At 39.7% G+C, this 21,560-nt stretch overlaps 1 protein-coding gene across 3 annotated transcripts; it reads left to right on the top strand.

The window, feature by feature from the left end:
• The first annotated feature begins 2,220 nt into the window (after positions 1-2,220).
• LOC140551921 (MBT domain-containing protein 1-like) lies at positions 2,221-21,261 on the top strand. Of its 3 annotated transcripts, XM_072675723.1 has the most exons (18): positions 2,221-2,245; positions 2,408-2,472; positions 4,064-4,259; positions 4,738-4,871; positions 4,993-5,107; positions 6,043-6,125; positions 6,794-6,911; positions 7,192-7,326; positions 9,382-9,470; positions 10,158-10,392; positions 11,070-11,125; positions 11,927-12,031; positions 13,011-13,158; positions 13,854-13,936; positions 15,279-15,513; positions 17,063-17,134; positions 18,857-19,042; positions 19,741-21,261. In XM_072675723.1, exons 2-18 carry the CDS (start codon positions 2,452-2,454, stop codon positions 19,857-19,859), a joined length of 2,130 nt encoding a protein of 709 aa, XP_072531824.1. In that variant the 5' UTR covers positions 2,221-2,245; positions 2,408-2,451; the 3' UTR covers positions 19,860-21,261. The 3 variants fall into 3 exon arrangements, with proteins under 3 accessions (XP_072531824.1, XP_072531823.1, XP_072531821.1); XM_072675722.1 differs by lacking the exon at positions 2,221-2,245 and having other exon boundaries at positions 2,282-2,472; positions 4,064-4,244; XM_072675720.1 differs by lacking the exon at positions 2,221-2,245 and having other exon boundaries at positions 2,282-2,472.
• Positions 21,262-21,560: the final 299 nt, after the last annotated feature.

Below are 21,560 nucleotides of genomic sequence, written 5' to 3'. Positions count from 1 at the left end.
GTGTGTATACAGTGGGGGGAAAATAAGTATTTAGGCAGTCACCAATTGTGCAAGCTCTCCCATTTAAAAAGATGAGAGAGGCCTGTAATTGACATCATAGGTAGACCTCAACTATGAGAGACAAAATGAGAAAAAAAAAATCAGAAAATCACATTGTCTGATTTTTAAAGAATTTAGAAGTATTTGGTCAATAACAAAAGTTCATCTCAATACTATAACTACTGTTATATATCTTTTGTTGGCAATGACAGAGGTCAAATGTTTTCTGTAAGTCTTCACAAGGTTGGCACACACCGTTGCTGGTATGTTGGCCCATTCCTCCATGCAGATCTCCTCTAGAGCAGTGATGTTTTGGGGCTGTCGATGGGCAACACAGACTTTCAACTCCCTCCAAAGGTTTTCTATGGGGTTGAGATCTGGAGACTGGCTAGGCCACTCCAGGACCTTGAAATGCTTCTTACGAAGCCACTCCTTTGTTGCCCTGGCAGTGTGCTTAGGATCATTGACCTTGCTGATGGAAGGAGGTTTGCACTCAAAATCTCACAATACATGGCCCCATTCATTCTTTCATGTACACGGACCAGTCGTCCTAGTCCCTTTGCAGAGAAACAGCCCCAAAGCAAGATGTTGCCACCCCCATGCTTCACAGTTGTTATGGTGTTCTTTGGATGCAACTCAGCATTCACTCTCCTCCAAACACAACTCGTTGTGTTTGTACTAAACAGTTCTACTTTGGTTTCATCTGACCATAAGACATTCTCCCAATACTCTTCCGGAACATCCAAATGCTCTCTAGCAAACTTCAGACGCGCCCAGATATGTACTGGCTTAAGCAGGGGAACACGTCTGGCACTGCAAGATCTGAGTCCCTGGCGGCGTAGTGTGTTACTTACGGTAGCCTTTGTAACGTTGGTCCCAGCTTTCTGCAGGTCATTCACTAGGTCCCCCCGTGTGGTTCTGAGATTTTTGCTCACCGTTCTTGTGATCATTTTGACCCCACGGGCTGAGATCTTGCGTGGAGCCCCTGATCGAGAGAGATTAGCAGTGGTCTTGTAGGTCTCCCATTTTCTGATTATTGCTCCCACAGTAGATTTCTTCACACCAAGCTGCTTGCCTATTGCAGATTCAGTCTTCCCAGCCTGGTGCAGGTCTACAATTTAGTTTCTGGTGTCCTTCGACAGCTCTTTGGTCTTCACCATAGAGGTCTGTAACAGCCAGAAATCTTGCTTGTTTGTAGGTGACCAAATACTTATTTTCCACCATTAATTGCAAATAAATTCTTTAAAAATCTTTTTTTGTTGTTGTTGTATTTTCACTTATAATTACAATTATACCAATGTATATGCAATTTTTCCTTTCAGAAGACTTTCAGAGCTTGATTTATGTATTTGGTTCTGTTTTCAGCTTATTGGTGTTTTTTGCACTGAATTGAATGTAATTCATTACACACTTTATTATTTGTAAAGTATTCAGCAGTAAGAATTTACTACTTTGATAAACTATCCTGTAATGCTCCTGAGTGGAGTGTCAAATATGTAACTCCACTAGGTGGCACTAAAGGAAGACAAGAGGAACATCTCAAAGACTGCTGCTGAGTGTTAGATTAGAGACGAGCTTGGTTCAGGTATGCGTGTGCAGCTGGAAATGTATGTCTGCATGTATATGTCTTATGTTTTTTTCATGTTCACATGTTCATTTCACAGCAAAAATAAATAAATTAATTAATTAATAAAATTATTTAGAAAATAATAAAAAAAATAATACTGAAACATATTATGGAGTTTTGATACAGGTGTTATATGCTAATCAAAGCAAAATACTTGTGTGTAAACCATTGTCCATGGTCTCCATACTGACTTTTGTGTTTATACGAAACGTATACGTATCTTTTGGATCCTTGTCTATACAAACTAGCTATTATATAGAGTATTATATCAGAGTAAACAGTGAAGCACTTTTGTAAGTGGCTCTGGATAAGAGCATCTGCTAAATGCCTTAAATATAAATCTAAATGTAAAATGATGACTTTACAACTCTGAATGGAAGTCGATATAAAATAAGTGTTTAGTCCTAGTAATTTTGAGCATTTCTATTGGTCCATTCATCAGACAAAAAAAAAATAAATTATATATATATTTGATATTTGAAATGTAAATGTACGCAGTCGTCAGCGCTCCGCTCCAGCAGGTGTCAGTGTTTCCGCTGTAAAGGCGTTCTGATTGGTTGCTGGACGCAGCGCTGCGCTGTAGGTGCGCATGCGCGTTGCGGTGTGTATGTGTGTATGTGTATGTGTGTGTGTGTGTGTGTGTGTATATGTGTGTATATGTGTGTGTGGTGTTTTTTGCGCAGCTGCTGGTTAGTGTGAGGTTTTTTTTTTACGGATCTTTATTCCCGTTTATTCTGAAAGGACAGCGGTCAGTCGGTCCAGAGACACATCCGCATGAGGAGCTGATGGAAAACGCGCGCGAGCTGGTGAGTCTGCGAGCGAGGAGAGATCTGAGCTTTTGTTTGGGTTTGGGGGGCTTTTGTTGTTAAAGTGGAGAAGAGCGTTTTACACACACACACACACACACACACACACACACACACACACACATAGACACATACTGGAGTTAACGGGAGTGTGAACAGCTGATTGTGTGCAGAGTGAGCCGCAGTGCAGCAGGTCCGGGGTTTGCATTTACTGGTTTCTTGTTGTGTTGTGTTGTGTTTACTGGTTTGAGTGTACTGGGTTCACACAGCACGAGGATCTGTGTGAGATAAAACAGAGCTGCAGTGATGAAGATGAAGGGGATCACTGCAGTGAGAAAAGCAACCTAGCAGAGAGAGGACAGAGAGTGCAGAACAGGATCAAAGTTTACCCGTTTATACCGTTTACCCCAGTCCACAGTACTGTAAGGACTCTTTCCTTTGCATAAACCAGTATATTCTCTATATTACAGTACATTCTGTACTGTAAAGACTGTTTACTCCTTATACTCCACTGTACTGTATACTGTAAGACCCGTTACTCTGTATGCTCCAGTATATCCTATACCAGAAGGACTATTTACTATATGTGCTCCAGTATATCCTATACCAGAAGGACTATTTACTATATGTGCTTCAGTATATCCTATACCAGAAGGATTATTTACTATATATGCTTCAGTATATCCTATACCAGAAGCATTATTTACTATATGTGCTTCAGTATATCCTATACCAGAAGGATTATTTACTATATGTGCTTCAGTATATCCTATACCAGAAGCATTATTTACTATATGTGCTTCAGTATATCCTATACCAGAAGGACTATTTACTATATATACTTCAGTGTATCCTATACCGTAAGGACTATTTACTATATGTGCTTCAGTATATCCTATACCAGAAGCATTATTTACTATATGTGCTTCAGTATATCCTATACCAGAAGGATTATTTACTATATGTGCTTCAGTATATCCTATACCAGAAGCATTATTTACTATATGTGCTTCAGTATATCCTATACCAGAAGGACTATTTACTATATATACTTCAGTGTATCCTATACCGTAAGGACTATTTACTATATGTGCTTCAGTATATCCTATACCAGAAGCATTATTTACTATATGTGCTTCAGTATATCCTATACCAGAAGGATTATTTACTATATGTGCTTCAGTATATCCTATACCAGAAGGATTATTTACTATATGTGCTTCAGTATATCCTATACCAGAAGCATTATTTACTATATGTGCTTCAGTATATCCTATACCAGAAGGATTATTTACTATATGTGCTTCAGTATATCCTATACCAGAAGGACTATTTACTATATATGCTTCAGTGTATCCTATACCGTAAGGACTATTTACTATATGTGCTTCAGTATATCCTGTACCGTAAGGACTGTTTACTGTATGTGCTTCAGTATATCCTATACCAGAAGGACTATTTACTATATATGCTTCAGTATATTCTACACCGTAAGGACTATTTACTATATACGCTTTAGTACGCTTCAGTATATTCTATACCATAAGGACTATTTACTCTATAGACTTCAGTGTACTCTACTCTATCCCAGGCGGATGAGCGTCAGGAGCGGAGGCGGAGGGATTCGTTCGGTGTCTCTGAGGGCTGTGAGAGCTGTAGTGAGGAGTCCAGCAGCAGCTGTAGTTCAGATGACAGTGATGAGGACTCCTCGCCACTACCCACCACCCTGCCCATCATACACACCAACGGACAGGTCTACACGTATCCCGACGGTAAAGCCGGCATGGGTTAGTACCACCCCCCTCTCCACACACAAACGCACACAGCACAGTGGTCACCAGGGCTGCGTCAATTAGTGACCAATAAGGCTGACTATTAAAAGAGTAGAGATATTTTTACTTGGGAACAAAAGGTGCCATAAGGCTTTATAATGTTCACATGATCCCCACATGCCATTCTAAACAAGCATAGTACTCTACAGAAAGCTTAGGGGGTGATTTTCACTTTAAAACCCACGGTGGTTTCACTTTAAAACCCCTCTGTAATGCTGTTCATTTGGCTATTATGGCATTAGAATTTCATGAATAGAAGCATTTGTATGTATTTCGATTGCAGACTTTGAGAATGGGGCTAGAATCAATACAGGGTCAATGTTATACATACTGCTCACCTATTGGTTAAATGTCCCATTGCAAGGTGCTTGTGTGTTTTGCATGTATTGTACAACGCAGACGGACTTCAGTAATCTCTCTCCCTTCATTTCAGCAACGTGTGAGATGTGTGGCATGGTAGGTGTCCGAGACGCGTTCTACTCTAAAACCAAGCGGTTCTGCAGCGTGTCCTGCTCACGAAGCTACTCCTCCAACTCTAAGAAAGCCAGCATCATGGCCCGACTGCAGGTACGAAGAACTCACATGGTCACTGTACACACACGGTACAGCGTAATTAACCTTTTAAACATCATTAAGGTCCACATTCTTCTCAAGAAGTTCTTACAGTCTCCGTTCCGATGGTTCTTAGGGTAAGCCTCCAACGAAAAAGGCCAAAGTGCTGCAGAAGCAGCCGCTAATGGCTAAGTTGGCTGCATACACGCAGAACCAGAATAATCAGCAGAACCAGGTGAAGATTAAATCAGGTGAGTGTGAATTTCCATTTAACCCTCTAGTAACCCTCCAGCGACCAGAACATGTAGGACAAGAATGTTAAGCTTTCTGTAACATGAGCCATAAACATGTACCAGTGTTTAGTGCTCTGTGCCACTCATGTCTGCTAACCTGCTAACCTGGAAGTGGCTTGATACCATTTATTTATAGAGGGAAATCTAGGATGGGTTGGTTTAACCCAGCATATTTGGTTTAGGTTGTGACTGAGCGTGCTGGGTGGTGGATCTTTACTCAGTTTTAGGTTAAAACAATCACATTGCAGAGAGTTATGAAAAAAAAGCGGAGTAATGTCCGTACTGCCAACATTTTTGCCAATCACAAAAATGTAACAGTACGTTTTCTTAGCCGTTTCCAGCATGTGGTACAAAAAGAGTGAACTGATCTCGAAATTGGTTCAGTCAGCTGACAGGTTGGCTATCAGTAGTCCTCTATTGACACAGTGGAAACGAATCATATCTAAATTAGTTAAAGCTAATGCTTATTCTGTAATAAGACAGTTGAAACAATGTCATTCCTTCTATGTCAACACTAATCCTGGAGCTAAAGCAACCCAGCACTGAAGAAAATAAACCAGCAATATTACCCAACAGGCTCAACCCATCGTTTGAGCAGAAAAAACAACCCAACAGTTTCAGAGTGTGAGGTATTTACTCAGCATAAAAGGATTGTGTTAACATTTTACAAATAATATTACTATATCCTGTAACGATACTGTAAGTTGACCAATGGTGTGCAGTTCTGTGCTAAGTCTGGGGTCTTACATTTCAACATCACAGGATAAGGATTAGAACTAAGATTCTGTGATTTAATTTGGAGTTTGAGGGTGCTGTTAAAATGCACTGATGTGTTAGCTCAGGACACCACAGAGAGACATCAGGCTGTGCTTGACTTTACTGTTTCCTCCCAGCTGTGCCCCTGGACAGTTTTGACTGGGGAAACTACATTGGCAATGGAGACATGATGGGGGCACCGGTGAGCTGCTTCAAACACGTAAGTTGACATGTAATGCTTCCAGTTGCATCACAAGCCTGATGTGCCCAGCAGGGAACATTAGACTAATGGACATGCCTTCTAAACATTTACATCTACTATGAATTATTTAGTACTTGCTGTGAATTATTAAGAAACTATTATGAATAATTCATTACCTTATTATTCAGCATCTACTATGAAATATTTAGTATTTATTATGGGATATTCAGTATCTACTATGAAGTACTCACTACCTACTGTGAATGATTTAGTACTTGCCTTGAATTATTGACAATCTGTTATGAATTACTCAGTATCTATTATGAATATTTCAGTACCTCATTCAGCATCTATTATGAAGTACTCAGTATCTGCTTTGAATTGTTCAGTGTATATTATAAATTATTCAGTACCTCATTATCCAGCATCTACTATGAATTATTCAGCATCTACTATGAATTATTATTATAATATTAATTATCTGTCATGAAATATGCAATATCTATCTTATCTTATAAAGAACAAAGTATCTGCTGTAAATTATTTAGCATTTACTATGAATTGTTCAGTATCTGCTATGAATGATTTAGTATTCACTATGAAGTACTCAGTATCTGCTATAAATGATTCATCAGCTACTATGAATTATGTCACTACTGAATGTGATGAACGTGTTTCTTGTTTAGGTTCCTATGGGAAACTCTTGGGACGACATTACTGAGGGCATCAGGGTGGAGGTGCTGAACTCGGACAGCAGTTTACCCATGAAGGTTTACTGGATTGCTGCCATCATTAAACTGGCAGGTAAACACCTTTTTAAGAATTTCTAAAAAATATGACATAATTTAAAGTCTGGTTCAGCACAGTGTGGTGTTATTACAAAAAATTGGCTTCATTAGGAATCTTGAAATGCTTCAGTAAATTATGAAATCTCAGAATTCACCACAGTATATGTTTCAGCTTGGTTGTTTTGGTACAACTTCGAATTTTAAGTAGTCAAATATATTTAAATGGAGAATGTCTGATTATTATTAGTGGTAGTGATCACTGCAGGCTCTGTCTAATCCACGTTTCCTCTCTGTAGGGTTTAAGGCTCTTTTGCGGTATGAAGGCTTCGACGGTGACTCCGGACAGGATTTCTGGTGCAACCTGTGTGTTCCAGATATCCACCCGGTGGGCTGGTGTGCTTCCGGAGGAAAACCCCTCGTTCCACCCAAATGTAAGACATGAACCAGAATTCCTTCTGTTCCTCTTGTATAATTTTTCTGGAAGAAATTGGTATGAAATCTTTTACAATTTCACATCACTCATCAATCATTAACTCAGTTTCAGGTACAGGGATGTTTTAGGTTTAGTGAGAAAAGAGACAGTTGAGCAATCTGTCTTATGGTTCTAGCAAACAAGTATGTGAAGCTACAACTAAGCTACAATTGCTTGAAGAGAGCGCTGATTACACAAGCAACTATTAGGAACTCAGCAGACTTCTAAAAGATAAAATACCAGCCTTTTCAACAATCACTGACAGACTCCTCCATTAAACCCTGCGGTGCGCCCATGTTTGAAAAAGCATCACCTAAAACGTTCTCTCTATAGTGACAAAAACAAGATGAAGTGCCCTATTGGCTTCCCTTCACATGGCAAAAAAATGACAGAGTGCCCACTAGGGTGCCTTGTCTTGCAATAACTTATGATGATGCACCTGAAAAATGTATGTGTCTTAATGAGTGCCCTTCTTTGGGTACCCTTCTACAGTTGAAACCAGAAGTTTACATACACTATATAAAAAGACACACATGCATTTTTTTTCTCACTGTCTGACATGAAATCAGAATAAACTTTGCCTGTTTTAGGTCAGTTAGGATTACCAAAATAATTTCTATTTGCTAAATGGCAGAATAACGAGAGAGGGATTTTTAAAGACAATTTTTATTACTTTTTTCAAAGTCAAAAGTTTAAATACATTTAATTAGAATTTAGTACCATTGCCCTTAAACTGTAGGACTTGGGTCAAACGTTTTGGATATCCTTTCACAAGCTTCTCACAATAGTTGGCAGGAATTTTGGCCCGTTCTTCCTGACAGAACTGGTGTAACTGAGCCATGTTTGTAGGCCGCCTTGCTTGCACATGCCTTTTCAGCTTTGCCCATACATTTTCAATAGGATTGAGATCATTTCAACTTTTGACTTTGAAGAAAGTAATAAAAAATGCCTTTAAAAATTTCCTCTGTCATTATTCTGGCATTTAGCAAATAGAAATCATTTTGGTAATCCTAATTGGCCTAAAATGGGAAATATTTATTCTGATTCTGAAAATGCATATCTCTTGTCTTTTTATATAGTGTATGTAAACTTCTGGTTTTAACTGTATATCTACCTGTGTAAGGGTTTCCTCATCTTTGTAAGAATACCTCTCAAACTGTGCAACCTCAGGATGTTAATATACATTCATACTGTACATACACATTTACTCATTTAGCAAGAACAATAAATAGCCTTAATAGCTTATTTGAACAAATTATCTACTTCCAGTTGAACATACTGCTCAGGCCAACTTGATACCCCCCCATCCACAACATCCTAACTACGCTGGATACCCGTGCGTCCCCAGTGTCATCTTTTTTTGAAAACAAAAACATGATCGCCCTAGCATTTGGGTCAGATGTTTGTAAGATGATGACCAGCACAAATTCAACTTTAACTGGTACTGTACACAAAGCATCATAGCTTTTTGCATGCTGGTGGGACCCTATGTCGAGCAGTAGGTGCCCATTTATATTTTTCCTCTGCCCTTCAAACTCGAGTCTGCCACTAATGGGAAGTGGATTGCTGAACAACAAAATGGCGTATACTAGTAATGGGAGCCTTTTGGTTGCCTATTTATCTCTCCAAACCAGTCGTTTCAAGTTGCCCTACACACTGGCTAGGACTCCATAAGACTTAATGCTACCAGCACAGGAAGGGTGAATGCAACACCACTGAAGCTCAACAAGCGGTGGAGAGCTCTCACTGCTAATTTTATTTAGTCAGTAAACAGACAACTGTGCTCACTATCATCTCACTGAGTGATTGACAGGGAAGAAGGGACATCTTCAGAGAGCGAGGCCAGCAATGCTTTATAGGACTCCTGGTTACGAGTGACTGTGGGGATCATTGGGGATCGAACTATTGACCTTGACCATTTAGATGCCACCTTTCAGTTTAAACCATGAATCAATAAATCAATTAATTTATTCATAAAATGTTGATTTAATGCATGCTCTTTTTCACTGTCTAGCAATCCAGCACAAAGTAACGAACTGGAAGGGGTTCTTGGTTAAACGGCTCACCGGGTCCAAAACACTGCCACCTGACTTCTCCACCAAGGTGATCTCTCTTGGTTCATCTATTTCCATTACACATATCACATCCACACATCATATGTAATGTTTATTTTTGCAGTGTGTTTAAGTTAGTAACTTAGTAAGCAAATAAATAAAATTCTTCAAAATATGCAGGATTGTGTGTTGTAAGGTGTTGTAAGGGCATATTTTTGCAACTAAAGCTACAGCCAATAAGGCGTTTGTGGTCCTCAGTCAACATAATCCAAGATAGTCCATAATAAAAAAAGCCATAACTTTATAGCTTTTAACCTTTATATTTATTAGCATGTTGTAGCATGCTAGAAATAGCATAATCCTGTCAGTCCCACATAAACAACTCAGTTTATATCATAAACATATCATGTTTATATCATTTTTGCTTGAAAAACACACATTTTAAGCAAATGGCAATATTTCATGTGTTTTACCTACCGATTTCTGTCGTGACTCCATGCAGCTGTCTGATCAGAACCTGTTTAACTGACTCTAATCAGATATCCAGTCAGTAATCCAGCATCTGGGCTCTGATTTGTTTCACATTCATTGCCACCTTTATGTGCAGTTTTCTCCAGTGCATTTTGTTTTTGCAGCATTTTTACGTATCTGTTCAATCTGTGTGGAAATGGAAATTAGCTTTCCAGCGTTCGTTCTCTCCTCCTCTTTCTGTCTCTGACGCTCTCTCGTCTCACAGGTGCAAGAGAGCATGCAATTTCCCTTTAAGAAGCTGATGCGAGTCGAGGTGGTCGATAAGGCTCACCTGTGTCGGACACGGGTGGCCCTGGTTCAGCAGGTGATCGGGGGCCGCCTTCGCCTCGTCTATGAGGAGAGCCAGGACGGATCAGACGACTTCTGGTGCCACATGTACAGCCCCCTTATCCACAGCATCGGCTGGTCCCGCAGCATCGGACATCGCTTCAAGCGCTCCGGTCAGTCTGCGCACAGGACCTTGAAGAAAGGAGTCTTAACGTGATAATTACCTCAGTAATCAGTCAAGGCTTCCATATAGAACTTGCAAAAGCCATGTTGACCTGGACTCAGTGATCAAAATTACATAATTAAGTCATGTTGTGTGTGCAAGTTTGATTAGTATTAATTAGTAATAATAATTAATATTTTAATCAAGACATTAAATATTTCTAAATATTACCTTTTGCTTTCAAGGTTGCTATGTTGTTACAAAATGGTTGTTATGGTATTCCAGGCGGTTGATATGCTGTTCCAACTGGTTGCTAAGCAGGTTGTTAGATGGTTGGTCGGGTGATCCTGAGTAGTTTGTATGCAGTGTCTGACAGTTGATAGGCTGTTGGTAGGTGTTTGCTATGTTATTTAAGGTGGTTGTATTGTGGCTGGATGAATGGGTGTGGTCTTTCTGTGCAGTGTCAACATGACAGTGCCCCCCCATCAGCTGAAACAGCACAGAGGAACTGTGGATTCGAGCTGTATAGGTTTTTGAACGTCTGTGCTTTCAGTTTTGCATGATAATTAACAGGGCTGGAGAAATGAGCACTCTGTGACCACTGCCCTTTTAAGACTCCCTCCAGTCTGTATTATGTAGGCGTGTGCGGTTTTGTTCATCCACAATAACAGTGTGTCGTTGTTGCAGATGTGACAAAGAAGATGGAGGGCCAGGTGGACGCCCCTGGACGGCTGTTTGCTAAGGTGATGCACTGCACACGTGCAAGCTACACACATGCTGTAGTAAAAGAAGACAAGTAGTCAACCTACAGTATATTCAGTACAAAAACAACAGTTACTCACGTTCCATGTTTTTTAAAAATCTGTGGCTTAATAATGTGGCAGAAATATATCCCCTTACATTTTAAGCCTAATGCATTGCAACATTATAACTACCCTACTACACATTAAACAGGTCTAAGTCTGGTTTCTGTGATAAAACATGTAGTTGATGTTCATGTAGCCAAGACATGTTAGATGTCTGATGTTTCCACCAGGCTTTGACGGTCACCAATCTCATCTCTGTAAAGCATCTCTGAAGTAACAAATATCACTCACATTGAATTTGTTCAGCACATACGAATGGCAATGTAAATTTGAAAGTTTAGAGGCTGTCCAGGTGTGTGGGGTCTGTCCTGGCACGAACTGTGGTGGAGTCGCTTGCTGTCTTCAAACACAGACTGAAGACCCACCTCTTCTGAGAATATTTAGGCAAAGTGTAGATTATTGTGTATCTAGGTATCCATACTGACTTTTGTATTTGGCAGCATCTGCTTTGTGTATCTTTTGGACTTTGTGTATCTTTTAGACTTTGTGTATCTTTTGGACTTTTGGATGAAATACAACTTAGCTATGGGTATTTTCTGAGTAAACATTGAAACACTTCTGTAAGTCGCTCTGGAGAAGAGAGTATGCTGAATGCCTTAAATATAAATGTGTACTGGTTATAAACTCTGTGTGTGTGTGTGTGTGTGTGTGTGTGTGTGTGTGTGTGTGTGTGTATAGGTGAAAGATGTGGATCAGAGTGGAGAGTGGTTTAAGGATGGGATGAAGCTGGAGGCCATCGATCCCCTCAATCTATCAGCCATTTGTGTTGCCACGGTCAGGAAGGTAAGGTCTAGTCTGTACGTTATTAAAGCAATGAGCCACGAGAGGCCAGATGCTACTGTGAGATTATAAATATGAGGGGGTTGTTAGCCCTGCAGTAAAAGTCCCCTGTACTGCTCTAGCAGTGGGACTTGACTAATCATTTACAAAATCCAGCTGCATTTAGTAAAAGCCATAATCTATAAGCTATTTGCAAATATTTTATTCCAGTATGGTTGCTTAATTCTTAGGTTACTGTTGTCAAACAATCAAGGCCCTCTGAAGGAATTCAGTGCGGTGTATATTGCAATCATGTCATTAGGAGTTAAAACTTCATATGATACTGAAAGTATCGTAACGTCACAGTCACAGTTTAATGGATACGTTTTTATTAGTGTGTCAAGTGTTTTGTTAGCATCAAGCTAATGATGTTGCTAATCCCTTTTCCCACATCTGAAGCTGGCCAGGCATTTATATATGTTTCATATTGCAGTTTTACAGTGAATCACAGAGGAACTGCTTAAATTTAAAGCCTGACTATACCTGGAGGAGCAGTTTCGCTGTGAAGTCACACTAGCAGTGATGTGGGGAGAAAGTGCCATCAGCCCACTCCAGAGAGAGAAAGGCCAGTTGTGCTCTCTCTGACTCCGGCTTCTGATGGCAGGCAGCATGTGCTGGGATTTGACCCAGTGATCCTTGGTTCATAGTGGCACCACCGTAGTTCTCTGGAGCACTCTGAGCCCATGTTTGGGATATCTTTTTGCCTAGCTGATCAGCCTGGTCCTAGTTCTAGAACAGACAGTTCCTTAATTGAAACAGAGTCAGGTTCTATCTTCATCTGTGACTCGATGGTCCATCCAAGCTATACTGTCCATTAAGAGTACAGCGGTGGCTTGGCGTGTTAATACAGAATTCAGTTGTTTATATGTTTATAAACATGTTGTTCCTTTAATTCACGTGTTACGCATATTCGCCCACTGAGTGCTGTGGTTTCACTCTTCAGGTTTTGGCAGATGGATACCTCATGATTGGAATCGATGGCTCGGAAGCAGCAGATGGTTCAGACTGGATCTGTTACCATAGCACCTCTCCCAACATCTTCCCCGCTGGTTTCTGTGAAATCAACAGCATCGAGCTCACTCCGCCTCGTGGTATGGAGCAATTAGAACTTAACTCATATAACCAACATCTGAGCAGTTCTGATATCACAGATGGTTTTGATACCCAGGGCATCATCTGATACCTATTCCTGATGTTTGAGCTCTGTTTGCACTCATGTTTTATAGTAGTAAAGAACAGAAACATAAATATTAGAGGCTAATGTTTAAGATCATATTTGTGCAGGTGTCACTGCACAGTAGAACAGTGCAATAGACCTTTTAGCAGAATCTGGAGTAGTTTTCAGAGTCTGATAAATGTTCCTGAAGGTCTTTTGCAGGGAAACGGTCACATTTAAAAAGTAGTTCACTTTCAAAAGGTTTCTTGGCCTTCCAGGCCTTCATCGTTCCTATTAACTGCCATTTCTTAATTATATTACAAACAGGAAACGGCTACCTGAAGAGGTTTTGCAATCTTCCTATAGACTTCTCCTGCATTGTGGACATGCGTTATAGTGCTTGTCCGCTGCTTAGATGAGCCTTTTTTTTAATTTTACAACCCCAAATTACCCATATAGAATAGTTAGACAGGTGCCCATGTTTTTACCTAATATTAACTTCTAATTAGCTAATATTCTCGCTAATATTGTTTGTAAGATTGAACTATTATGATTTTACATCGACCAACTGATATCCAATTGGTTGATCTGCGTTTGTACAGCTGAAGTAAAGCCTGTTTCCTTGTTCAGGCTACACTAAACTCCCGTTCCGATGGTTCGACTACCTCAGGGAATCCAGTTCAGTGGCAGCTCCAGTGAAGCTCTTTAACAAGGTAAGAGTGGACTTTATTTTATTCAGTGACAAGAGTCAGAGAAGTGGTCGGCTCTTGCAGACTTGGATCACTTGTCATAATTGATTGAAACATGAAATCTGCTCTCTATCAGAAAATCCTGAAGGAGAATGTCCATCTGTCAGTTTGTGACCAGAAGCTCAAGTGCAGTTGGGTTTTGAAGCAGGACAATGATTCTAAGCACACCAGCAAGTCCACTTCTGAGTGGCTTTAAAGAAACAAAAGGGTTTTTATAGTGGCGAAGTCAAAGTCCTGACTTCCTGACATCCTGTTGCGATGCTGTGGGACGATCTTAAATGGGCAGTTCATGCTCGAATGATATGTTGTGAAACTTACCTGTTGTCTGTATTCCAGTGTAGTCTTTAAAAGGGAGCTCACTCTGGAGTATGCCGAAGGGCCCACGGCTAGCTCTTGGAAGGGGTGGGATCTGTATCTAGCACAGAGATTAAATATACAGATTAGTAAATGTACGCACTGGAATGGTATTGTATGTATAAACACCTGATGATCTTGGTTGAACCTACCAGCCTGGAGTCCTCACATTCTTTCCACTTCCATAACTCTCAGCTATAACTTACCTGGGAACTTGATGTCTCAGACCCGGACTGAGACAGTTATTAGGATTTAGCGTAATTAGGTTTACATTAATTTTTCAATCAAAGGAATGATCATTTAAAAGCTGCCTTCTGCTTTTTGTTCCCCTTGTTTTTATCTTAAATTAAAATTAGTTGGATGACTTTTAAATGTGACAAATATGCAAAAATGGAAGAAAGTTGGTGGAAAGCTGTTACCTTTTTACAGAACTGTATTAGGGACATCTAATAAAACAGTGCTTGAATGACCACAAATGACCATGAATGATACGTTTAATCCTGCACCCCAGATGTGGTTGATCAGCCACAGTTTACTGCTCCTTTAGTTGTTCTGTATCCTCTAATAGACTTGCTTATGTGGTTTGACACTGCATGACTCTGTTATTTATAACCAGAAATTTGTCTGCATGTTTCTTGGTTACCGGATAGTTTTCTTTGTTTTATTTGTTGCTGTAGTTTACAGCAATTTACTTTAATTAAAACTCCTGGCTTTGATTCTGAGATTTTCAGTCGAATATGGCTCCAAAACGGGTGCTGGGTGTTGGTCACAAATTTGCATGTCAGTTCTGATTGGCCATTACTGAGGACACATGTAAAATAATGTATTCAAGAAAGTGTTGACTTTATGAACAGACTTCAATTTCGTGCAACATCTTTTACACAGTATACTGCTGTGTGTTGTCCAGTTTCGGCGCTGTGCTGAATCTCTGTCTCTCTTTTCATGTGTGTAGGACGTCCCCAACCACGGCTTCGTTCCTGGTATGAAGCTAGAGGCCGTGGACCTCATGGAGCCGCGGCTGGTGTGTGTTGCCACGGTGACTCGGATCGTGCACAGGTTGCTGCGGATCCACTTCGACGGCTGGGAGGATGAATATGATCAGTGGGTCGACTGTGAGTCGCCAGACCTCTACCCTGTGGGCTGGTGCCAACTGACCGGGTATCAGCTACAGCCGCCCGCCATGCAGGGTGAGTGGGAGACTCTCTCAGAACTCGGCACTGTTGATACAGCCCTGTGCACCCGGCATTTGTTGTCACTGTCAGTCAAAAGTTGTTAAATGACACAGAGGCCTAAATTGCTAAATCTATCATCAGACGTTTGAGTGTTTGGTGCGTCCACACTTAACTTTTGTTACAGCTCACGTTATTTTCAGGACACTTACTTTTATTGCTGTAATCAGGAGGCAGTTGTTCTCGACACCTCTAGAGTTTAGTCTTAGAAGCTGCTTCTCATCGTCCAGGTCATCCTAAAGTCTTTCAGTGATGCTGAGGTCTGAACTTTGGGCTGCTCTGAAACAGCAACAGCTTCTTTGTTTGATTTGTCTGTTTGTTTCTTAATCAGCTCTACTCAGTGTTGAGACATCTTCTCACAGTGTAAGGATGGGCATGAACACCTGTAGATGTTTTTAGATCTGAAGCAACAGTGGGGCTTGATTTTCTCTTCTTTGCTCTTTATCTGATGGCCGCAGTCTACCAGGTCTTGCAGATGGTTGTTGGGGTGCAATTTTCTATGTATCTTTGAATTGTTTACCAGTTTTGGAAACTCATGTTTTTTTTTCTCTATGCACCACTGTGCCTTCCTAACTGGGTCTGCCACCTCTAGCAGCAACAAGTGAAACCTAATGCTGGAGAACAGTCTTTATGGACCACTCTTCAATGCAGAACTGCTTTCATTCAGCCACATAAGGGGGGCAGCATTTGACTGGGCAGCATCACACATCATAGCAGCGACACAGCATCTCAATGGGGTTCCATTCAGGACTTTGACTGGCCCTCTCCAAGACCATTATTTCTTTAGAGCTGTTCAGAGGTGGACTTGCTCTTGTGTTTTGGATTGTTGTCTTGCTGCTAGAGACCAGAACGCATGAATTTTGGCAAGTCACCTAGGCTCTGCAAAACACAACACACCATGTTACACTGTTAGTAAGATGCTATCCTGGTGTTATTCTGACATGCTGTATAAGCTTTATGCCAGATGTAACGCCCCCACTTTCCAGTTTTGACTCGACCACAGAACATTACACCAAAAGGCTTAAGAATCATCAAGGTCTGCCTTAGAGCTCTCTGATTGGATATCATTCACAATCTCTTTCTAATGGTCAAATCATAAACGGCAGGTGAAGCCTGCAGGTCCTTAAGTGTTTTGTGTCTTTTGTGCGTTGTCGCTGAGCTCTTGGAGGAATTTAGGTTGACCCTCATCCTTTTGATTCTATTCGCCCACATATCTGTATTGCTACTCTGTATTCTACAGAGATGCACTGCGTAGAATTTTAATTAATTTCATTTTAAGTGCTGCCATGGTTCACTTCCAGCAGGTAATTAGTCAGCAGTCTAGAGTTGGGAACATGCCTGCTTATTGGTTCACTGACGCTACCAGACTTATCTTTAAAATGTGAGCACATTCATTCCACATTTGTTTCAATGAACAATTTTTAATCCTAGTATGAAGGCAGTTTAAATTGAAGTGCTCTGATCGAGTGGCAGTAAGTGCATTATGGTTCTCTGTTCTTTTTTTCAGCATCGCGGGATCTCTCCTCAGGCGTTACGAAGCAGAGGAAGAAGTCCCAGCAGTATAAAGGGCAAAAGAAAAGTAGGCCACATTCACCACGCTCTCTCTGCACTTCTGTCACCTCCTGTCCCTCTTTATCTCTCATTCCTTAATAGGGGGCGTTAACAGGGCCAGGCATCGTCAGAGAGAACTCATACCCTCCAGCCATGTATCACAGTACAGAATGACAGCTTCATTTGAATCAGGACTGTAATTCATCTCTCAAAGTTTGATTGATTTAACCTGCATACTTCTGCCCTGACCTACTGACTGGTGTTTCAACCCATTACGCAGAAGTGCATAATAGAATTGGCTTAAATAATAATAATAATAATAATAATAATAATAAAAATGTTCATATGCTCAGTTTATCATTGTAAACTTAAATTGTCTTAGGTTGTCACATGTTTGTTTTTCAGTAAATTGACCTTGAATTATTAATTCCAAAAATGTTTATTTATACAAAACAATAATTCTATATTTTATATTTTTGTTTGTTTTTTTGTTTTAAAAACATTTTTATTTATTATATTTCTTTGTATTTCTATTTTACTTGACTTAACCAGTATGTTCTTAAAAATATGTGTGTGTGTCTGGTCTGTTTTGTGTGTGTGGTTTCTTTTCTTTTGGGTTTTGTTTTTTTTGTTTGTTTGTTGTTGTTTTTTGTTTTTTTAATAAAATAATGCAACATGGTGTTTAAATACTATTGAGGTTCACTCCCTACTTCATGCAGCTCATATAGATATAGAAACTAAACTGCACCTTTTGTATGCATTGACATAAAATATATTGGCCAGTTCGGCTTAAAAAAAACGGCCAGTGTAACGTTTATCAGTATTTTCTGAGCTCTTGAGGCTAAATTTGAAAATTTCTGGTCTAGTAAAACATTATTACCTAGTTTTCTATTTCTGCTCCACACAATCTGAATGTTCATCACAATATGAAGGGCAGGACTTTATTCGTAAACAGACGCCACGTTGAGGGTTTTTAGGAGAGCTCTCCTTTTTGTATGACATGAATTCACTCATGCACAGAGAAAGTGTCTACAGTAAAACCATGACCAGCTTAACTTTTAACCAGTATAGGGTATGTTTGTCTTTGGGTTTGATGGTTTAGCTGGTCTACCAGCATGAACAACGTGACCAGCATGGCATCAGTAATTCACCAATATAACCAGTTTAATAAGTCCCTACTGTGCCTGTAGTATATCTGTAACATGTCTCTTCATATTAACCCCTGACTCTCCACAAAAAAAATAAACATCTTTATACTCGTCAAGGGCCGACATTAGATCAGACTGTCAACAATATTGTGGTGCTGGTGGGGTGTATAATCCTACCACTTTTATCATTATTATTATCATTATTTTTTTTATTTTTTTTTTAATGGGAGAATCCGAAAATTGAGTAGAGATATTTTTTTAATTTTTCCTGAAATTCAGAGTGTGAGGAGCAGAAATGGGAAAACTACAAAATTAGAAAAAATGAACGATAACCCAGGCGAAGCCCCACTAGCAGCAGTTTGAAAAGTGGGATTGCTGGCGTTGCAAGTATCAGAGGAGACATGTTAAGTCCTTACCCTCTTGGTGTCGGGAGCACTGATGCACTAATGCTAGGGGGAGCTACAGTTTTAATTAGCAGTACCAAACTGGGGGGAAAAAGGGGAAAAACACATTTTTAAACGGACTCTTCCTCCATGTTACAGAATAACTGTTCTTCTGGGTAATCTGAGGTAGAATACTAAAAGCTGCTCTGAATTTTGCAGAAAGGAAGATTCCTATCGGTAAGCGACCGGTGACCCTGTGTGTGACGGGGCTTCCTCAGAGGAACCTGTGTGGAGATGAGAACATGACTCCACCCCATTATTCGTCAGCTCCCTCTCCATCATCCGGCCCTACGAACACTCCTCTCAGCTCAGCCGACAGAGACTCAAACCCCAATCACACGTCAGGTGACCCTCAACAAAACAAACTTAAAGGGAAAATTCAGTTTTGGGAAAATTCAGCACTGGTTTGCACAACCAGTCAGAACTGTTGTGATGGTGAATGGAATGGAAAGGGCTTCAATTTAAGGGGGTTAACAGAAATATTTCATTAACCGTTTAGGAATTGAAGGCAGTTTAATAGCCAGTTGTGGCCTTTTTGCTCATTATTTCATCCAACTACTGAATTTGCATTTGGTAGCTGTTCTTGTGGCCCAAATAGGTGACCATGCAAGCGAAAGAGATCATCATTCTTAAATGGCAGAGTCAGTCAACTGACCTCAACCCTACTAAGCAGCTTTTTAGTAAAGGCCTGGCAGAGCTTTACAACAGAGTCCAGATTTGCTTCCAAGTGAAAAACAAATACTCCTTATAATTTTAATTGTTTGTTTGTCCAATTACTTTTGGGACTGTAAACGTGACAGCTGTAATTCCTAAAAGGTTAAAGCACAATTTTTGTTAGCCCCCTTGAATTAAAGCTGAAAGTCTACATTTCTTTCTCATCTTGACTTCTTCATTTCAAATCCATTGTGGAGATGTACAGAGGAAAAATTACAAAACAAATGATGTCACTAGCCAAATACTTATGGACCTCACTTTCTGTGTGTGCGCATGTGTAAATGTAATTTATAAGTCAATAATGCTCTGTGCTCTCTGTCTGTCCGTAGTTGCTGCTGTTCAGCTGAAGGATGAAACTGCTAAGGCTGATGATTTTCCCTTCCGGCAGAATTCCTCAGCTCTGGACTCCAACAGCCCAGATGGGTTCTTCATCAAACAGGAACCGTGAGACTCAATAAACTTTACACAGCTGATCAGCAGAACAACAACACACACATCCCTGTCAGATATTACTATTGTGGCCTGCTTCATCGTTTCCACCCCATACAGTCTACCCAACCATGCTTTCATTCGGACTATCACGTTAATAAGATATGGTCCGTAAGGTGTCTGAGCACAAATCTGAAGATATTTCTTAAAACAGTCAAAGCAGCCGGCTTCTACAGGTCAGTCTTTTGGTCACATGACCAATGCGCTTTCACAAAACTCAAGAAAATCCAAATCGTTGTGTGAATAAAAGTACTAACTTTACATATAGTCAAAATGGGCACTCTTAGATGTTCCAGATTTCAGCTCTATGGTGTTTTATTGCTTCACAGACCAATCAGAGCTAGCCCTGTAGTATTTCTCCCTATTATACTAATCTTGCTAAGCTGTTGGACATGAATTACTGAATTACATGAGGTGCAAAGTGACCAAATCATTCACTAGTTCACAAAACACCTTTATAACACAAAGGAGTGTTTCAATTAATAAATTAATCAGTTTTCACCTAGCACATTTATACAGGTCACTGTCAATCTAAAATCCTTAGCTTTGACACACTTTGTCATAACACACTTTTTAAACACGTCGCAATGTTTGAACAATAGTGTTAAAAACTACAAAAAATATATATATTTTTTGTGAGTAATATGATCATATCTGGGGTTGGTGTATCTAATATTTCTCATATGGGATTGCTTCAAAAAGATATAAGATTACGTAGAACTTATTACTAGACTGTTTCAAGACATTGAAGGTACAGTTAAACATGATGTTTGGTGTTGGACATGTTTTTCTTCATTTGCTTCACAAATCTGTCCAAAAATATATAAACAAGTGAAGAAAAAAAAAAAACATTAAAACAGCATGGATAGACCTGGAACTACGTTACCGTCCCCGGATTTCCTCACTTTATAGTACTGTTCTGCTTTCAAACTGGACCTCAGTGCATGAAGTGATACCTCATACTGTGCTAAGGTAAAAGTGGTTCCAGGTTTGTAGGCTACAGCGAGTCAAACTGCATTCTCAACCACATCCATTTGTCTGAGCTAAACAAATGAAGCTTTGGGGTCGGATTCACAAAAGCATTCTTAATAAATAAACTTACAAGGGTCTTAAGATAAACACCAAGAAGTTCTTACAAATGTTCAAGATGTTTTTAATAATCAAAAATAAAACGTTTTTTTTTAACACTCGTCATTTTCTTATCTTAAGGCCATTTATAACGTAGTCTTTAATGCTGTATTTCACAACGTATCATGAACGATGCAAAACATTTCCAATATTCAGTTAAACACCAAATATTTTCAGTAAACATGAGCTAGAAGCGAATTGTCTAGACACTAACAGTACTTTTTTTTTTTTTTTTTAAAAAAGGGGTTAATCTTCTTAAATTTGACATGAATTCTAGTAATTTCAACTGATCATCACTCACTTACTCTTCTGAGGCTATCATAAGGTTTAATCAGCTTTATTGTCAAAACCTTTAATATGTACAGTACATGCACAGGATTGAAATTGTGTTACTCTCTGACCCATGGTGCAACAACAAACATCAAACATTCAAATGAACATTAAACATTAAATAACACTAAGCAAAATGGTAATTTACTCATTTGTAGGAATGTAAGAGTGGAGTGTTTAAATAAATAAGCACATAATTTCT

The sequence above is a fragment of the Salminus brasiliensis genome, chromosome 3, assembly GCF_030463535.1.
Source record: "Salminus brasiliensis chromosome 3, fSalBra1.hap2, whole genome shotgun sequence".
NCBI classification, from domain to species: domain Eukaryota; kingdom Metazoa; phylum Chordata; class Actinopteri; order Characiformes; family Bryconidae; genus Salminus; species Salminus brasiliensis.
Note: the sequence above shows the minus strand (reverse complement) of the source record. Positions and strands in the feature narration are given on the sequence as shown.

Coding starts and splice junctions, on each gene's coding strand:
- LOC140551921 (XM_072675720.1), top strand. CDS start 2,314: ATGTGTGTATATGTGTGTGTGGTGTTTTTTGCGCAGCTGCTGGTTAGT. Junction 5,108..6,042: donor CCAGGTGAAGATTAAATCAG/GTGAGTGTGAAT, acceptor GTTTCCTCCCAG/CTGTGCCCCTGGACAGTTTT. Junction 13,937..15,278: donor CAGTGAAGCTCTTTAACAAG/GTAAGAGTGGAC, acceptor TCATGTGTGTAG/GACGTCCCCAACCACGGCTT.